At 42.4% G+C, this 17,097-nt stretch overlaps 1 protein-coding gene and 1 non-coding gene across 27 annotated transcripts in view; both read left to right on the plus strand.

Moving 5' to 3' along the window:
- Window positions 1–17,097, plus strand: part of UBAP2L (ubiquitin associated protein 2 like) — a 48,810-nt gene that overhangs the window by 23,774 nt on the left and 7,939 nt on the right. For all 26 annotated transcript variants that reach the window (XM_040999157.1, XM_040999153.1, XM_040999156.1 and 23 more), the window contains 15 exons: window positions 66–118; window positions 2,016–2,101; window positions 3,846–4,017; window positions 6,564–6,762; window positions 7,964–8,241; window positions 8,386–8,558; window positions 9,985–10,174; window positions 10,828–10,882; window positions 11,555–11,729; window positions 12,036–12,108; window positions 13,328–13,523; window positions 13,608–13,696; window positions 14,422–14,475; window positions 15,716–15,797; window positions 16,572–16,789. In XM_040999157.1, coding sequence (XP_040855091.1) covers window positions 66–118; window positions 2,016–2,101; window positions 3,846–4,017; window positions 6,564–6,762; window positions 7,964–8,241; window positions 8,386–8,558; window positions 9,985–10,174; window positions 10,828–10,882; window positions 11,555–11,729; window positions 12,036–12,108; window positions 13,328–13,523; window positions 13,608–13,696; window positions 14,422–14,475; window positions 15,716–15,797; window positions 16,572–16,789 — 2,093 coding nt within the window. The remainder of the gene's footprint in view (window positions 1–65; window positions 119–2,015; window positions 2,102–3,845; window positions 4,018–6,563; window positions 6,763–7,963; window positions 8,242–8,385; window positions 8,559–9,984; window positions 10,175–10,827; window positions 10,883–11,554; window positions 11,730–12,035; window positions 12,109–13,327; window positions 13,524–13,607; window positions 13,697–14,421; window positions 14,476–15,715; window positions 15,798–16,571; window positions 16,790–17,097) is intronic.
- On the plus strand, window positions 15,501–15,637 carry LOC121168914. Its single transcript, XR_005885779.1, has one exon. It is a non-coding gene; the product is annotated as a small nucleolar RNA SNORA58 (small nucleolar RNA).

Here is a 17,097-nt window from a genome sequence, read left to right on the forward strand (position 1 = left end):
ATTTTTATTCGTTTCTTCATGTACTTTGTACTTAAACTACTTCACAAATTTTGCTTTCTTCTCAGGTGCATGGAGGACTGCGACAGAGGAGTGGGGAACTGAGGATTGGAATGAAGATGTAGGTATTTCCAGGTCATTACTCACTAGTGTCTTCTATCCCTAAGTGTTTTTTAGGGATAGAAAATGGGTATATTTCTACTCCTCAAAATGCACCCTTGAGATTCTGACCCAAAACTTTTACATCCAAAATAGTGTTCTGAGCCAGAACATTTCACATATGTTATATGAAGGAGACTGGGCATGAACAGCACTCTGGAACCACACTATGGAAAGGGCAAGTGCACTTGTGTAAGTCCAATATCTGATTGTCGGATTTATCGCAGGAAGAGATGGTGGTTGGGTAGGGCACCAAAAATGGGAGTTAAACAGGTGCTAGTGATAGTTGCTGGTGGCAGATGATTACTGGAGCCATCTTATTACTTGGTTAGCATTTATGTTTTTGGTATAAGGTCCTTTAATGGATTGGCAGTAGATACAAAGTGAAAATTATGGTGCCAAATCCTCATGCTTGTAATTTGATTGGCACTGGAACCCTTTTATTTACTTGAAGTCCAACTTCATAATTGGTGATTGAGATGAATATGTGTAGACTTGGCTATCTGCCAGCTTGACTCATCTTGGAAACTTCATAGATGGATAGTACATGAACAGGCTCTCTTAGTTCATTTGAGTATAACCTGAGTGAAAGAATTTTGCTAATTCCTGGTCATGGTCAAGCTTTTCCTGTGAATTATGGTTTTCGGTGATCATGGACTCTTATTTTAACATTTTAAAATCTACTTTCCTATTAAAGTCAGGACAGACAGTTTGCTTCTGTGGGTAAGAGGAAATGACATGTCAAAACTGTTTTGCTTGCCAGTTCTGGGTTTTTAAGATTTCACTACATCAGCATCAAAGGTGATTATTTTCTATTGTAAGTGAGGTACATTACCCATGAATATTGGAAAATTCTGCTACTTTCTAGAGTTTGGCTTATCTGCTAATGAACTTTCAGAGCATGATTTTCTGGTGTGTTGTTTTTTTAACACAAAAAATGTATAGAAATGTATTTCCCTTTGATTTGAAAGAGACAGAGATCTTCCATCCACTCTAGTGTTCTCTCCAAACAGCCATAACAGGGCTGTGCCAGGCTGCAGCCAGAAACCCAGGACTCCGTCTGGGTCTCTCACATGGGTGGCAGGAAACCTGTTGTTGAAGGCATTGTCATCTGCCTTCCGGGGCACACATTAGGAGACTGGATCAAAAGTGGGGAAACTGACTCTAGTCACTCAAACCAGGCACTCCCTTGTAGGGACCACTCAGGCAGCATCTTAACCGCTTTGTCAGGTGTCCTGCTTTTTTAGAGGAGAAGTTTTAATCACAAAACACAAATCAAATTTTGAATAGTAGGAAAAATTTACTACAAAAGCTATCTAATTTTGATGCCTTAATAGTGGAATGAATAGATGTATTAAAGTCAGTATTAAGGCAAAAATAGTTTATAGTTAAAACTACCACTGAAAAGCCTTAAATCAATAGCCTTTGGGGTCCTTATTTTTTGAAAACCAAGATTCACTTATTTCTTCCTCCATCTTGGCTCTGATCTTCTTACTGGGTGGTGCGGAATAGTAGAAGAGAAATGTGGTTTGAGTAGATATGGGAGTTGAGAGCTGTAAAGGGAACATATGGAGGGGTTTTCTGTCTTATGACTAGTGTGTATGTTAACCTTTCTGTGATTTTGTTGTGCATATGATATGACTATTTTATTGCATTCCTTGGTTATACTGTCTTTTTGGATAAAATCATTAAATATATTGAAGGGGTTTGAAGGTCAATCCATTGTGAATTTCTCAGGTTAGATAATTTTTCTCGATAAGGTTTTCCCTTTGACTTGATGTTGAATTCTCCTTACTTATGCCAAGTTTCTGATTGTAGTCTTCCTGATACCAGTAGTGACTAATTTCTCTGTTTTCCAGCTTTCTGAGACCAAGATCTTCACTGCCTCTAATGTGTCTTCAGTGCCTCTGCCTGCAGAGAATGTGACAATCACTGCTGGTCAGAGGCAAGTGTGTGGTGAAATTCAGTACCTCCCTTTAAAGAGCTCTGTTAAGATAACTAGGAAAATTGGCATTCTCCTTTAAATCCTCCGTGGGTTACTAGTGATAACCAAATCACATTAGGCTCATCTCATCTGCAATTGATTGAGAAATTTGTGAGTTGGTACTAGTTAATCTCCTACTGTCCATATGTTACCTGTTTTAAAATTGAGTCTCCCTAAAATGGCCCTTTTAATTACATAAATCAGCCTGTCCCATCACTAGCACTGACTATATAATTTGTCTTAAAATAAGTCAGGGAAATAAGAGCCAAAAGTGGAAGTGTTTTTAATGTGTATTTGAATTCTACAGAACTGTTTGGTGGCTTCTCGTTGCTGACTTATGAATATCGTTGACTAGGGATTCAGCCAAGCATGGATCAAAAACATTCAAGAAAAAAATCGATTCTGTACTGATTATATGCAGGCTTTTTCTCTTTTCATAGTTCCCTAAACAATACAGTGTAAAAAGTATTGGTTTTGTGTTAGAAAGTGTAAGTAATCTATAGATGATTTAATGTGTATACAGGAGGTTGTGCAGGATGTACATAGGTTATATGCAAAGGACCTGAGCACCTGCAGATTTTGATAGTGTCAGGGAATCTGGAAACCAGTCCTCCACAGATACTGAGGTAAAACTGCACAGTGATGTGCCTCTTACATTCTGCCATCAGGTAATTAGCTTTGTAGAATTTAATCCTTAGTTTAAACTTTAGGGTAATGGAAATTTTTTTCCAGGTTTTCTTTTGAAAAGGTAGTGTTACCGGGAGAGGGAGAAATGGAGAGGTCTCCCATCTAGCAGTTCATCCCTCAGATGGCTTCAGTGACTTGGGTTGAGCCAGAGTGAAGCTTCTGGTTTTCCCACATGGGTGAAGGAGCGCAAGCTCAGGGCCTTCTTCCCAGATGGATGAGCAGGTAGCTGGATCTAAAGTGGAGTAGCTGGATTTTGACTGGTGCCTGTACCAGATACTGGCACCACAGGTAGCAGCTTCACCCCATTTGCCAAAACTCTGGCCCTGGATCTTTTTTTTCACTGGGATTTTCATTGCATAGGCATGATTGATGAATGGGCCATTAGTGGTTGAATTTAGACCAGTTCTATACTTGGAGAGGGATGTAGAAATTGAAGGCATTGAGTCTTCTGCAATTCTGAAGTTACCTAATGACCTCTCCCTGGTTTGCCTCGTCAGTACAAGCTTGTTCTGAATGACCAAGAGCATTGTCCTGAAAGAGTTGAACAAGCAGAACAACATAAAGCACAAGTGATTATTTTTATTGTACCGCTGATTGCTTCCAAAATTTTATATAAAAGTTTGGGAAAGCTATTGTGAAGCACATGAAGATTCAAGCTTTCTGGTGTATGGCTTCATACATTAGAAATTTATATTAACAGATACTCAATATAAAATCTTGGTTAAGTATTTGTAAATTTGCTTTGGTAATTGAGCTGACATATTAAAGCTAATATTTGGTATTTCATTAAATTAGTAACTTCACTAAAACAAAATGTTTTAACATTGTTGGGACTTAGCTAGTTAAGATAGTGGCTCTGCTGTTGCTTATGTTGGCAAATCAGGCATTTCAGGGCTCTGTGTTTCTGAGTTCATTTATAAGCTGCAGTTCATGGCTTTGTTTTGATTCAGTCATAATCTAGTGCTGGGGAGTGTTAGAATGCTTAGTCATTCATCAGGTTCCCTTTCCTCCCCACTAGAATTGACCTTGCTGTTCTGTTGGGAAAGACACCATCTTCCATGGAGAATGATTCATCAAATCTGGATCCGTCTCAGGCTCCTTCTTTGGCTCAGCCTCTGGTGTTCAGTAACTCGAAGCAGAATGCCATATCACAGCCTGCTTCAGGGAACACATTTTCTCATCACAGTATGGTGAGTAGGAAACAGTTTATCTTGACTCAAACCTCCCTGCTAACTTCAGTACACATACACAGTTGTTCCTTCTGTCAAAGGACAGGATTACACAAGTTTAAAGTAGGAGAACTTAGCCCAAACTGTGGCCTCAGGGCTCAGAATAATGACTCAGTGGCTGGGTCCTCACCTTGCAGGCTCTGTGGTGCTGTGTGGGCATCTTTGAGTCCTGGCTGCTTCCAGTTCCCACCCAACTCCGTGTGGCCTTGGTGGGCGGTGGAGGGTGGCCTGAAGCCTTAGGTCCCTGTGCCTATGTGGGAGACCCTGAGGAGGCTCCTGGCCTCTGATTTTGGATCGGTGCAGCTCTGGCTGTTGTGACCATTTAGGGGTGTGGCAGTAGAGGCAGGAGCTTTCTATTTCCTCTTCTCTGTGTATCTGGTCTGCCTTTCTGATGAAAATAAATCTTTAAAAAAATTATAATAATAAGATAATAACAAAAAACATGGCCTCCTATTTGGATGCAAACTTTTCAAGATTTTGATACCAGGGGTCTTCATCAAATTCATCTAAGGTGCTTGTGAGAACACATGGACTTCAGTTTTTTCGGTGATATGGGGCATGAAATTAGCTTTCCTTTGTTTATTTTTATTTGAGAGATGGTGCTTCAGTCTGCTGGTTCACTTCCCTAATGCTTGTAATTTTTAGGACTAGGTCAGGCTGAAGCTGGGAACCAAGAACCCATCTCGATATCTATGTAGGTGACAGGGACCCATTTACTTGAGTTGCTCCCTTTAGTCTGTTCATTTGCAACAATGTGGAATCGGGAGCCAAGGCAGAGAATCAACCCCAAGCATTCTGTGTATGCCGCCACTTGCAATACTGACAGTCCATGTCCGGGTGCTGCTTCAAGTCTTGGCTGTTCCACTTCTGATCTGGCTTCACACTAATGTGCTTTAGAAGACAGTGGAAGGTGTCCAAGAACTTGGCTTCTGCTGTCCAAAGTAGGAGGCCAGATGGGTGTTCTTTGCTTCAGAATGGCCCAGATCTGTTTGTTATAGCGATTTGGGGAGTGAAAGTTTCTCTATGTTGCTCTACCTTTCAAATAAAAAGGGGGGGCACTGAGGTAGTATGTGGGTGACTTGACCGGTGTCTTACATTAGGCTAAGTTCCACCCCCTAAACTTCTAAGAACTCAAGTCTAGTGAAGGCCATGTGGCTCATCTCTTGGTCTAGGCTGATGGTTTTACTTAATGTAGCATGAAGAGAATCCTCTAGAAGTATTAAGAGTGAGTTTTGCTTGATTGCCTGTATAACTTTAGTGTGCACACATTGAGAACTGTCAAGACAGTTTTTTTGGTTGTATATTTAATGGCTCTGCCTTTTTTTTTTTTTTTTTTTTTTTTGCTTGGGGGGGCCCTCTTTGAATAGTTATCAGCAGTATCCAGATGAACCACAGTTTGTTTTGTTTTTTTGGGTTCCTTAATGGAGGATAACAGGACCTTAACAGTTAAGAGATTTTATATATCTTCAGAGAAACAGAGAGATCGTTCATCTACTGAGTGACTCCCCCAGATGCTGGAAACAGTGAGGTCTGGGCCAGGCCAGACAGGTGGCCACAGCTCATTCTGGGTCTCTCATGTTGGTGGCTGAGTCCCACTTACCTGGAGGTGCCTCCCCGGATCTTAATCATTATCAGGACCCTTACTTGGAAAGCCATCAGCTCGTCCCCACAGCAGGCACTCAGAGCAAATACGGGCGTGCCAAGTGGTAATTTAACTGCTGTCTTAAATGCCCATCTCCCACGTTAACTTTTACCGGTCAAGTATTGATTAGTTAAAAGTTTTACAGGGTTGGAGAGGCCTCCAGTCATCAGAGATTTGTCCCTAAGAAGGAGGGAAGATGATAGGATGGCAGTGATATATATTCTTAGAAGTTCTTACTTTTCTGGAGTGTTTACATGCACATATTAAGTGCTTTAATCTATGCTTTACTATCTTCCAAGGTTACGGGAGAAATATTTTTTTTTTTAAGGATATATTTCTTATTTGAAAGGCAGAGTTACAGATAGAAAAGGAGAGAGAGAAACAGATTTTCTATCTTAATTCATTCCCCAAATGGCCATAGTGGCCAAAGCTGGGCCAGTCAGAACCCTGGAGCCAGGAGTTTCTTCCAGGTCTCCCACTTGGACCCAGAGGCCCAAGACCTTGAACTATCCTCCACTGCTTTACTAGGCCATCGGCAGGAAGGTGGTTGGGAAGTAGACCCACTAGGACTTCCAAGAGCTGCCTGTATGAGGTGCTGGCACCATAGACAGAGGTTTAGCTATGGTGCTGAATAATACTATTATTTTCAGATGAGGAAACTAAGGCAAAGAGAGATTGAAAGTAGTTTTTCCCAAGATAATACAGTGCTGACTTAATTTTAGATGGCCTGGCTCTAGATTTTGTACTTCTAATGAACTGTGCTGTATACTGGTAGCATTCTTGTCTGTTCTGTACTGATTCCGTCTAGATAAATATTTGAACAAGGTTCCTAGCTGATTTCTCTCATCCCTTTGTTTGTCTGCAGGTGAGCATGTTAGGGAAAGGATTTGGTGATGTTGGTGAAGCTAAAGGCGGCAGCACCACAGGCTCCCAGTTTTTGGAGCAATTTAAGACTGCTCAGGCCCTGGCTCAGTTGGCAGCTCAGCATTCTCAGTCTGGAAGCACCACCACCTCCTCTTGGGACATGGGCTCGACAACACAATCTCCATCGCTGGTGCAGTATGGTAAGAAAAGTAAAGGGGACTGGAACCCTTTTATAGCGTTGAAGTTCTTGTGTTTTTTTTTTTTTTTTTTTTTTTTTTAAATAATATTATTTGTAAGCTAGCTGGGAAGTTCTGACTTGGATTGAGTTCCTGGCTCCTGTCTCCAGCTCAGCCCAGTGCAGCTGTGGTCTTCCTGGGCATTTGGGAAGTACTAGTAGTAAGAGCTCTGCCTCTTAAATAAATTAATTTAAAAATCTTTTAATTAAACAAAAGCTGTAATAAAACTTTGAAGGCTGTATACCTCATCAGAGGGCCAGTACACTTGATGTCCTATGTTGGAGGGCTCTTTTTTTTTTTTTTTTAATTCCCAGCTATTCCACTTCTGATCTACCTCTCTAACACATCTGCTAAGTCAGCAAAAGATGGCCCAAGTGGTTGGGTCTCTGTGACTCATGGTAGGGACCCAGATGTAGTTCCTGGCTCTAAGCTTTGTTCTGATTCAGACATGAATGTGTAGCCATTTGAGGAGTGAACCCACATACAGAAAATGTTTCTGTCATGGTCACTCTGCCTTACAAATAAATTGGCCTTTTTTTGAAAGGCAGAGTTAGAGAGAGATCTTCCATCCCTCTAAATAACCCGAGCTGAGCTGATCTGAATATGGGAGCCCAGAACCTCTGCTGGGTCTTCCACATGGGTACAGGGGCTCAAGTACTTGAACCATAAGCGTGGAGCTGGATCAGAAATGAAGCAGTTGGAACTAGAATCAGTGGGCATATGTATCTGATGTTGACATAACAGGTGAAGGATCAGCCTGTTGAACCACTGTACCAGCTCCATAAATCATCTTTTAATAAAGATAAAAGAAAGAAATTAATTTAACCATATACATTGTTGCAGTCTTATTGATTGTGGCTTTGGAGTACTCCCTAGATTTATGTTTAGTATTTGTCTTTGGGTTCATGGATTTGGCTATCTTAACTTTAAAAGTGTATTTCGTAGATTTCTATCTCAGGCTGGATAATGATATTAACTAGGTTAAATTCCATTGAAGAAGATATGTGGCCCGGTGATTGTTGGAAATGAGATTAAGTCCCTAAAAAGGGCCTGTTTTATGTAGAATTTCTGATTTATGAGGGTTTCTGATAGTAAAAGGGTAGCACAGTGACATTTTGAGATTCATCAGCACCTCTGGCCTTAAACACAGAACTTTGTCTTGCAGATTTGAAGAACCCAAATGATTCCACAGTACACAGCCCCTTTACGAAGCGCCAGGCTTTCACCCCAACTTCAACCATGATGGAGGTGTTCCTTCAGGAGAAGCCACCTGCAGTGGCCACTTCCACAGCCGCTCCTCCACCCCCCTCTTCTCCTCTGCCAAGCAAATCCACCTCGGCTCCACAGATGTCTCCTGGGTCTTCAGACAACCAGTCCTCCAGCCCTCAGCCGGCTCAGCAGAAACTCAAACAGCAGAAGAAAAAAGCATCCTTGACTTCTAAGGTACTTGGACTACTTAAGGCAAGGAAGTATGAGATGTGGGAATTGAGATTGTAAGGGTGAATTTGAAAGTTGGAAGGGAAAGCTTTACCTCAATCCTAGTGCAAGGTTGTATTTTATTTTCTTCTCTCTCACCTCTCTCTGCAGATTCCTGCTCTGGCTGTGGAGATGCCTGGCTCAGCAGATATCTCAGGGCTAAATCTGCAGTTTGGGGCATTACAATTTGGGTCAGAGCCTGTTCTTTCTGACTATGAGACGACCCCCACCACGAGCGCCTCTTCAAGCCAGGCTCCGAGTAGCCTGTATACCAGCACGGCCAGGTAGTAGAAACGTGAGCAGTCATACCTCTTTTGATAGCATTTGATTCCTTTTTCTAAATGTCTTGCTGCTTTCTAGAACTTGGGAGAGGCCAGCCCTTTGACTGGGACAAATATGCATTTGTAATGTTTTATTAAGACCATAGCGCTTGAAATTACTGTTAATATAATTACCTGTAGCTTTAAACAGGTGGAGTATGCCTCTTGGGTACTTATAGAACATCCAGCATCCAACCACATTTCTCCAAGATGTGTACAACCTGTAATGGAGAGTACTTTATTGTCTGCCACAGCTAAAAATGGTGTTGGCATTTCTTTCTTTCAACCCATCTTTTTTTTTTTTTTTTTGGGTAAGATTTATTTTATCAAAGTCAGATATACAGAGATGAGGAGAGACAGAGAGGAAGATCTTCTGCCCAATGATTCACTCCCCAGGTGACCACAATGGCCGGAACTGAGCCAGTCTGAAACTCGGAGCCAAGGCGCTCTTCCGGGTCTCCCACACAGATGCAGAGTCCCAAGGCTTTGGGCCGTCCTTGACTGCTTTCCCAGGCCACAAGCAGGGAGCTGGATGGGAAGCAGGGCTGTCTGGATTAGAATTGGTGCCCATATGGGATCCTGGTGCAAAGGGTCTAACTTTTTAATGCCAGGAAGAAAGTGGTATTGATGTTGATGTCTTACAATTAGAGAAACCTTTCTGGTAAAAAGCTTTACTACCTGTTCTGATAACTGTCAAGGAGGGCCTTAAGGAAATGGAAATCCTTGAGGAAATTCAGGGAACTGGCCTCAGGTTTTCTTCAGTCCTGCGAATCTAGAAGTTTGTATTTTAGGCCCTGACGTAGATCTATTGAATCACTAAAGTGGGGATTGGTCTTTCTTACATTAAAGATTAATATTTGACGAGACGGAGATTGAGATGGATTCTCCATCTGCTGACTGACAAGCTCCTGCAATAGCCAGGGCTTGGCCAGACTGAATCCAGAAGCCACAGACTCCGTCCAGATCTTCTGTAACTTATTGCAGGAACCAAATAGTTGAACTATCACCTGCTGTCTCCCAGGAGCATTAGCAGGAAGCTGGATCAGATGCAGAGTTGTGGAGGGAGCTAAGGGTTTATTTATAGAGTTGTATATTTTTTGTGTTTGTTCTTAGACGTTTTTTCTTATTACAGCAGAATATAAGGAACAAATGTTTTTTCTTCTTCTTTAAAAGTGGTATTTGTAAACTTTCCTAGTTTACAACCCTGGCTCTTTTGAATGTTGTAGTTCTTTTGTTGTTGGGAGGAATTTGTTCGGTTTGAGTTGTTGCTGAAAAATCTGTATTTGATTGAAATAAGTTTATTCCAGCTGTAAATCTCGACTGACTCTTTTATTAGTTAATATGCTCTGTTTTATTTCTCTGAGATATTCTTTTTCTTTATTCCCTACAGTGAATCTTCATCTACAATTTCATCTAACCAGAGTCAGGAGTCTGGTTATCAGAGCGGCCCAATTCAGTCGACAACCTATACCTCCCAAAATAATGCTCAGGGCCCTCTATATGAACAGAGATCCACACAGACTCGACGGTACCCTAGCTCCATCTCGTCATCACCCCAAAAGGACCTGACTCAGGCAAAGGTAGTGACCTCACATGCCTCTGAGCGTTGGTTAAGAGAATAGCGGGCAAATGTCCCCCAACTGATAGTGCTCTACTTCTCAGAAAATGGTGCTGACGAGAAGCGCAACAGGTCACATTGCTCTGGATGATGAAATAAAAGCTGTTTTTGGCAAGCCGGGAGGCTCAGAGCCACAAAACCGTTTTTGCACTAAAGATTCATTGTCTCTAGTAGAACTAGTTTCAAGTACCTGACATCTCTTCTTTGAAGATCTGATTGCTAGTCTTCTGAGTATGTATCAAAAGACCTCACCTTGCTGTGTTTTGACCTTGTAAGAGTAACAGCACCTCAGAAGTGATGTGGCGTGATTGTCCAGTACAACCGGCAGCAGGAGTGGTTTCACTCAACTGTTGTACTCCCACATCCTTGTGCAAGGATCACTGGATTTGGGGTTCCGTCAGTTTGAGGGTTTGCCTTCTGCTACACAAAGAGGGGATAACTGGTTTTTGTTTTTAGTTGTTGTTACTTTATTTCTTTGGATAGTTTGTATTGTATTAATCCTTTCATTACCTTGCAGAATTTCTCCTAAAGGTTTGTTGACCAAAGTAAGCCGAGTCAGTGCTAATTTGCCCCATTCACATGAGTTTGTTCTTGCTCCTCTGTTTCTTGTATCAGAATGGCTTCAGTTCGGTGCAGGCCACGCAGTTACAGACCACGCAATCTGTTGAAGGTGAGTGTTACTCAGGCTTTTTCCTCTTAATATTTTTGTGTTTATTAGATTGAAAATCTGATTATTAGGTGAAAATCTGACACGATGCTGAAAACATCTGGTTATAATCTGTTTGATATGCCTTGCTGCTTACTCTGAGACCATCCAAACATTTCAGGTTTCTGACTTTAATAAAAACATATCATTTCATTGGTTTCCTTCATCAGGCAACTAAAATGCATGCTATGAAATGCTTAGAATTTAGAAAGATTTTTACCTGGAGCTAGGTTTTTGGCCCAGTGGCTTAAGTCACTTCCTAAAATGCCAGCTTTCCATGGTTGAGTGCTGACTGGAATCCTGGCTACTCTGTTCCTGCTGGCACCTCCCAACTGATGTGTCTGGGGAGGCATCATAGTGTGTCCCAAACGTGGTAGCGTCTGTGTGGGAGACCCAGGTGGAATTATGGGTTCCTAGCTTTGGCCGGCTGAGTTCCAACCATTATAGCCATTTGGTGAGTGAACCAACAAGTGGAAGATCTGTTACCTTTCCTTTCAAAAACAAAACAAAGGCCTTAATTTGATTAGTCCATTATAAAATGACTCACATTCTGTCTTTGCAGCAGCTTTAGGGCCTGTGTTCACCTGCTCTCTTAGACACTCCCTTGCCTTTGATGAGGTTCTTCTTTATTTCCAGGTGCTCCAGGCTCTGCAGTGAAATCTGACTCACCTTCCACTTCTAGCATCCCCCCTCTCAATGAAACGGTATCTGCAGCTTCCTTACTGACAACAACCAATCAACATTCATCCTCCTTGGGTGGCTTGAGCCACAGCGAGGAGATTCCAAATACTACCACCACGCAACACAGCAGGTAATTGGGAGTAAGAAGATGGAGTTTGGGGTTACTGAGTAGCATGACTGCTCTCTCATTTTCTTACTCCCCATACTTGACAAATGCCTATTAGCTCTAAGAGTGGAAATGCTAAATGCTATGGGAAACGGAGACTGAAGAGACCTATTGAATTTTCCCTTTGTAATATCTGCTTTAGTTTTAACTGCTCACCACCCCCGCCTCATTACATGTCCTGTATGATGTAGGTCCTTTGTCATCCCTTGCTATGGCCTCAGTTCAGATAACCATAGTGCTATGACTGATGGCCCTCTGCTGTCTTTACAGCACGTTATCTACACAGCAGAATACCCTTTCCTCATCAACATCTTCTGGGCGCACTTCGACATCCACTCTTTTGGTGAGTATGGTGCTCAAGTCTGTAGCTGTCAAACACTAAAATTCTCCCAAGAGTGAATTTTGAATTTTGAATGTTTCTTCATGAGATAGTAAAATGATGATTTGTCTTAGGTTGCAGGAAAAAGAGTAAAAGGATATTAGGAAGCTGCTAGCGGCCAATGAATATGGAACTTCAGAAATAACTCTCTGATTTGAAAGTGTAGATGGAAGTGGTTTTCTTTTAAGATTCATTTTACTTTTTATTGGAAAGTCAGATATACAAAGAGAAGGAGAGACTGAGAAAAAGATCTTATATCCAATGATTCACTCCCTAAGTGGCCACAATGGCCACAGCTGAACCAGTCTGGTTTCTTTTGGGTCTTCCACACAGGTGCAAGGTAACAAGGCTTTGGGCCGTCCTCAGTGGCTTTCCCAGGCCACAAGCAGGGTGCTGGATGGGAATCAGGGTTGCTAGGATTAGAACTGGTACCTGTATGGGATGTTGGCACATGCAAAGTGAGGACTTTAGTTGCTAGGCCACCGCTGCAGGCCCCAAAAGTGCTTTCTATGGAGTATGATGAACACAAGTCCTAAAAATAATTAGCCTGAGTCTAAACATATTTAGGAAAGTAGGGGCCAGATTAGAAGTTAGGTGGTTTTTTGGTTTGCTTTCTTGTGTTTTTTGTTTGTTTTTACCAGTAAGGACTTTTGTCCTTGTGATGTGTAGTGATTATTGCTAGAATTAGACTTGAGTTTGTAAAGGAGGACTCAATTTGCATAAAGTGTCAGGTTTGCCAGAACTTTGTGAGAAGATGTATAAGGGCTAGGACCTTTTTATGAGTCTACATAATTTCAGGGTTAAAGTCACTACTCTTTTTCTAACCCATAAGTGGATTGTTAGGCTGACCTAATAAAGAGAAGCATGGAAGAACAGGTTGTAGCAATTTTTAGGATCTTAAGATCTGTTCTCTTACTGGCTAACCAGTGTCGGTCTCACTTTTCTAGCTTCCTGAATAGGATTCTGGTGTGTAGTGAGTCTCTTGCTATCCTTGCTAGTTGGAGCATGAAGAGTGTATAAGTGGAGATTCTAACTGCTTTTGGTAGATGTGGGCACCTTGGTGTTCTACTTTGACTTTTTAATTGGGAAATTGACATGATGATATCAGAACAGCATGTTGTTTATCCCCCCTGAGATGTGGTGCTAATCATCTTCTCTCTTCCATTGCTCCTGCTTTTTGAAGCACACAAGTGTGGAGAGTGAGGCGAATCTCCATTCTTCCTCCAGCACTTTCTCCACCGCATCCAGCACAGTCTCTGCCCCTCCCCCGGTGGTCAGTGTCTCCTCTAGTCTCAATAGTGGCAGTAGCCTGGGCCTCAGCTTAGGCAGCAACTCCACCGTCACGGCCTCTACGCGAAGCTCGGTTGCTACGACTTCAGGTAACCCCCATGGAGATCGGTGGCCTTCCTCAGGGTTGGGAGGGAGTGATGGTGTGACAGGATCAAATATAGTTTCTCTTTTAGGAAAAGCTCCTCCCAACCTCCCTCCTGGGGTTCCGCCGTTGTTGCCTAATCCATATATCATGGCCCCAGGGCTGTTACATGCCTACCCGGTAAGTGGTGCCAAACAGTGTTCTCCAAGAAATGATAGTGTGAAACAAATCCTAGGCCCCAGAAGCCACAAATCCAGAGCATTCTCCTAGAATCCGTTTCAGATTCCTAGAGAATTAGCTGAATGGATTCCCTTGCTCTGAGGAGTTCTGCTAGCTCCTGCTGTGGTCATGGAATTCACTAGCTCAGTCTGGGACTGGGCTAAGTTCCTGGTGGTATTTGTAGCCTTTTGTCAGTGCATTTTGTATCACCTTTTAATATGTAGTGCCTATTATGATGTAGAATATTTATGAAAAACTACTAAAAGATACATGTTTGTGTCCTCAGAAAATCTGGAAATACATAAAGAACTTCAGACAGCACTTGAACACTTTTTAACAGCACATGACTTCAATATTCAGAAATTAGAGCAAATATGAATCCTTTCTAGAGATAAAATTTAAACCACCCTTTGAAAGCTCTGAGAAAAATGGATAGAAGTGAGAGTGAAGCTGTCTGTTAGTGTATAGCTTGTCTGCCCTACTGCTGCAGGTTGATGCCTGCTTATTTAAATCATAGGATATAGATTGAGAATAGCTTTAGGATACTACATGTGTTGTGAACTGTATACTTCTTTCCCGTTAAAGAATCTGTGTCCTGCTCAATTAAACTGTTTTGCCTGTCATCTCCTTGGTTTGCTGGCATCATGACCAGTTCCTGTCAATAGTATTGCATGTCTGTCTTTCAGCCACAGGTGTATGGTTATGATGATTTGCAGATGCTTCAGACGAGATTTCCATTGGTGAGTGTGTGGGGTCAAATTTTGGAAAGACAAGAATCTTAATGTTGGGAAGATTATGTCAGATTTCTAGTTGATATGCAATCGGCTTACTTCTTAATGTATCTGTCCATGGACACACTGTTTTCATAAATATTTATTTTTACTTGAAAATTAGAATTACAGGGCCCGGCGGCGTGGCCTAGCGGCTAAAGTCCTCGCCTTGAACACACCGGGATCCCATATAGGTGCCGGTTCTAATCCTGGCAGCTCCACTTCCCATCCAGCTCCCTGCTGGTGGCCTGGGAAAGCAGTCGAGGACGGCCCAAGACTTTGGGACCCTGCACCCGCATGGGAGACCCGGAAGAAGTTCCTGGATCCTGGCTTTGGATCGGCATAGCATTGGCCGTTGTGCTCACTTGGGGAGTGAATCATTGGACGGAAGATCTTCCTCTCTGTCTCTCCTCCTCTCTGTATATCTGACTTTCCAATAAATAAATAAAATCTTAAAAAAAAAAGAAAGAAAGAAAGAAAAAGAAAATTAGAATTACAGAGATGGAAATCTTTTATCCATTGGTTTGCTCTCCAAATGGTAAGCACAACTCGAACTGGACCAGTCTGAAATTGAGAGCCAGTATCGTCTTCTGGATCTTCCATGTGGGTGCAAGGGCCCAAATCCTTAGGCCATCCTGTGCTTCTTTCCTAGACCATAAACAGGGAACTAGGTTGGAAGTGGAGCAGCTGGGACTTGAACTGGCATCCATATACATGTTGGCTCGCACTTTTATTTTTTTATTGTATTAGAAAATATTAACTTGGGGAAATGTTTCTAACAGGAATTTTTGTAACATCTTTGAAGTAAACATTTTAAGCTGTTCTAGTTAGTTGAACATTCTGGAGCTCTCAGGGTGTTCTGTTCGTTTTAAGTATTTTCAGCTATAGAAATAAAAATCAGTTTTATTTTGTTTCAGTGGGAAAAGTTTGTTTCAATGGGAAAATACAACGATACGTAGCGGAGTGAAAATGTTAATCCTGGTGTCTTCTTCAGCTGGCATACCAGTAGACCTTGTCTGACTGTGCACGTAGCCAGGCAAGGGGGACATTGTATGCAAGAGCAAATTTGGAGTTCATGCCAGCTCTAACCAGCTGGATCAGTAGCTGGAAAAATTGCCATACTCCGACATGATCCTCTCCCTCATCCTCTGATTCTCATGCTGGAGGATGAATGTCATTGAACCTTTCCTGTTTTGTTTTGCTTTTCTAGGATTACTACAGCATCCCATTTCCTACACCCACCACTCCATTGACTGGGAGGGATGGTAGCCTGGCCAGCAACCCTTATTCTGGTAGGACTTTCATGGGGCCTGAATCAAGGGAACATGTTTTGGGATTGGTGGCAGGAGCCTCATTAGTAGAAAGAAGGGCCCAGTTTGTCACTGTCCTAGCAGTGACAGAAGTTTAGATTGGAGGCAATGGATTAAGGTGTTAGATTCAGAATCCTGCTGTAAAGTTTGGCTGGAGGCAGTTATTCTCCAACTTTTCATCCCACTTTATCTCATCTCCGTGTGATACGCAAGATATCTTAACTTGATTTTCTTAACTCTTCCTGCTTTTTCTAGGAAGTACAGTGGTTCAACTGGCCTTTTATGCTCATCTCTGCCTCTGTGCTCCACTCTCAGCTGCAATCTCATTGCCTTGCTATGCCTTGGGCCTTTTTTGTTTCCTTTTTTTTTTCCCTTATTGTCCTTGTAAGCTTATCATTTTCCCTGATTTATCATTGTCCTTCAAGTCTAGCATAAGGTGTTTGCTGAGAAAGAACCAAGAGGAGGGGAGAAGGAAGGAGATGAAAGAGAACATGAGTGGGTAGAGAAGGCGTGCAGAAGCTATATTCTGGGAGCCTTTCCTCATCCTAGTATTCACATTTATGCAGCATTATTGCTTGATTGTCACTGTGTAAAGTGTCCTGTGCATTGCTAAGTAAGAGCAGCATAGAAATGTAATTCAGGGAATTAAACTTGAATCTTGGAGTGGGATCTCCTAGGATCATGTGAAACCAGGAGGGGTAATTCTACACTCGTATTGATCCAAGAGGCAGGAACATGTAGCTTCTCCCATCACAGGTGACCTCACAAAGTTCGGCCGTGGGGATGCCTCCTCCCCCGCCCCGGCCACAACCCTGGCCCAGCCCCAACAGAACCAGACGCAGACTCACCACAGCACGCAGCAGACATTCCTGAACCCGGCGCTGCCTCCTGGCTACAGTTACACCAGCCTGCCATACTACACAGGGGTCCCGGGCCTCCCCAGCACCTTCCAGTATGGGCCTGCTGTGTTCCCTGTGAGTACCTAGCCTTTGTCTCTGCTTGTGCTGAAGGATTCTAACCCTGAGTGCTTCCAGCTGTCCTTAATGACTTTACTAACGGTTGAAGAGGAATCATTTTCACCTCTGGCCTGGGAGGGGGAGTAGGGCTGAAACTGATAGAATTAGCTTGAGGGGAGTGTGGTGCCATACAGCTTTTACTGTCATTCATTCCCTGCTATATCGCTGCCCCTGTTCCTCCATGACCATTTTATGACTTCATTGGTAGATATTACAAATATTAGTAAGTATCCTGTAAACTGTAGCCATTGAGTGTCAGAATAGAC

This window comes from Ochotona curzoniae, unplaced genomic scaffold, assembly GCF_017591425.1.
Source record: "Ochotona curzoniae isolate NIBS_2020 unplaced genomic scaffold, NIBS_Ocur_1.0 scaffold_1037, whole genome shotgun sequence".
NCBI classification, from domain to species: domain Eukaryota; kingdom Metazoa; phylum Chordata; class Mammalia; order Lagomorpha; family Ochotonidae; genus Ochotona; species Ochotona curzoniae.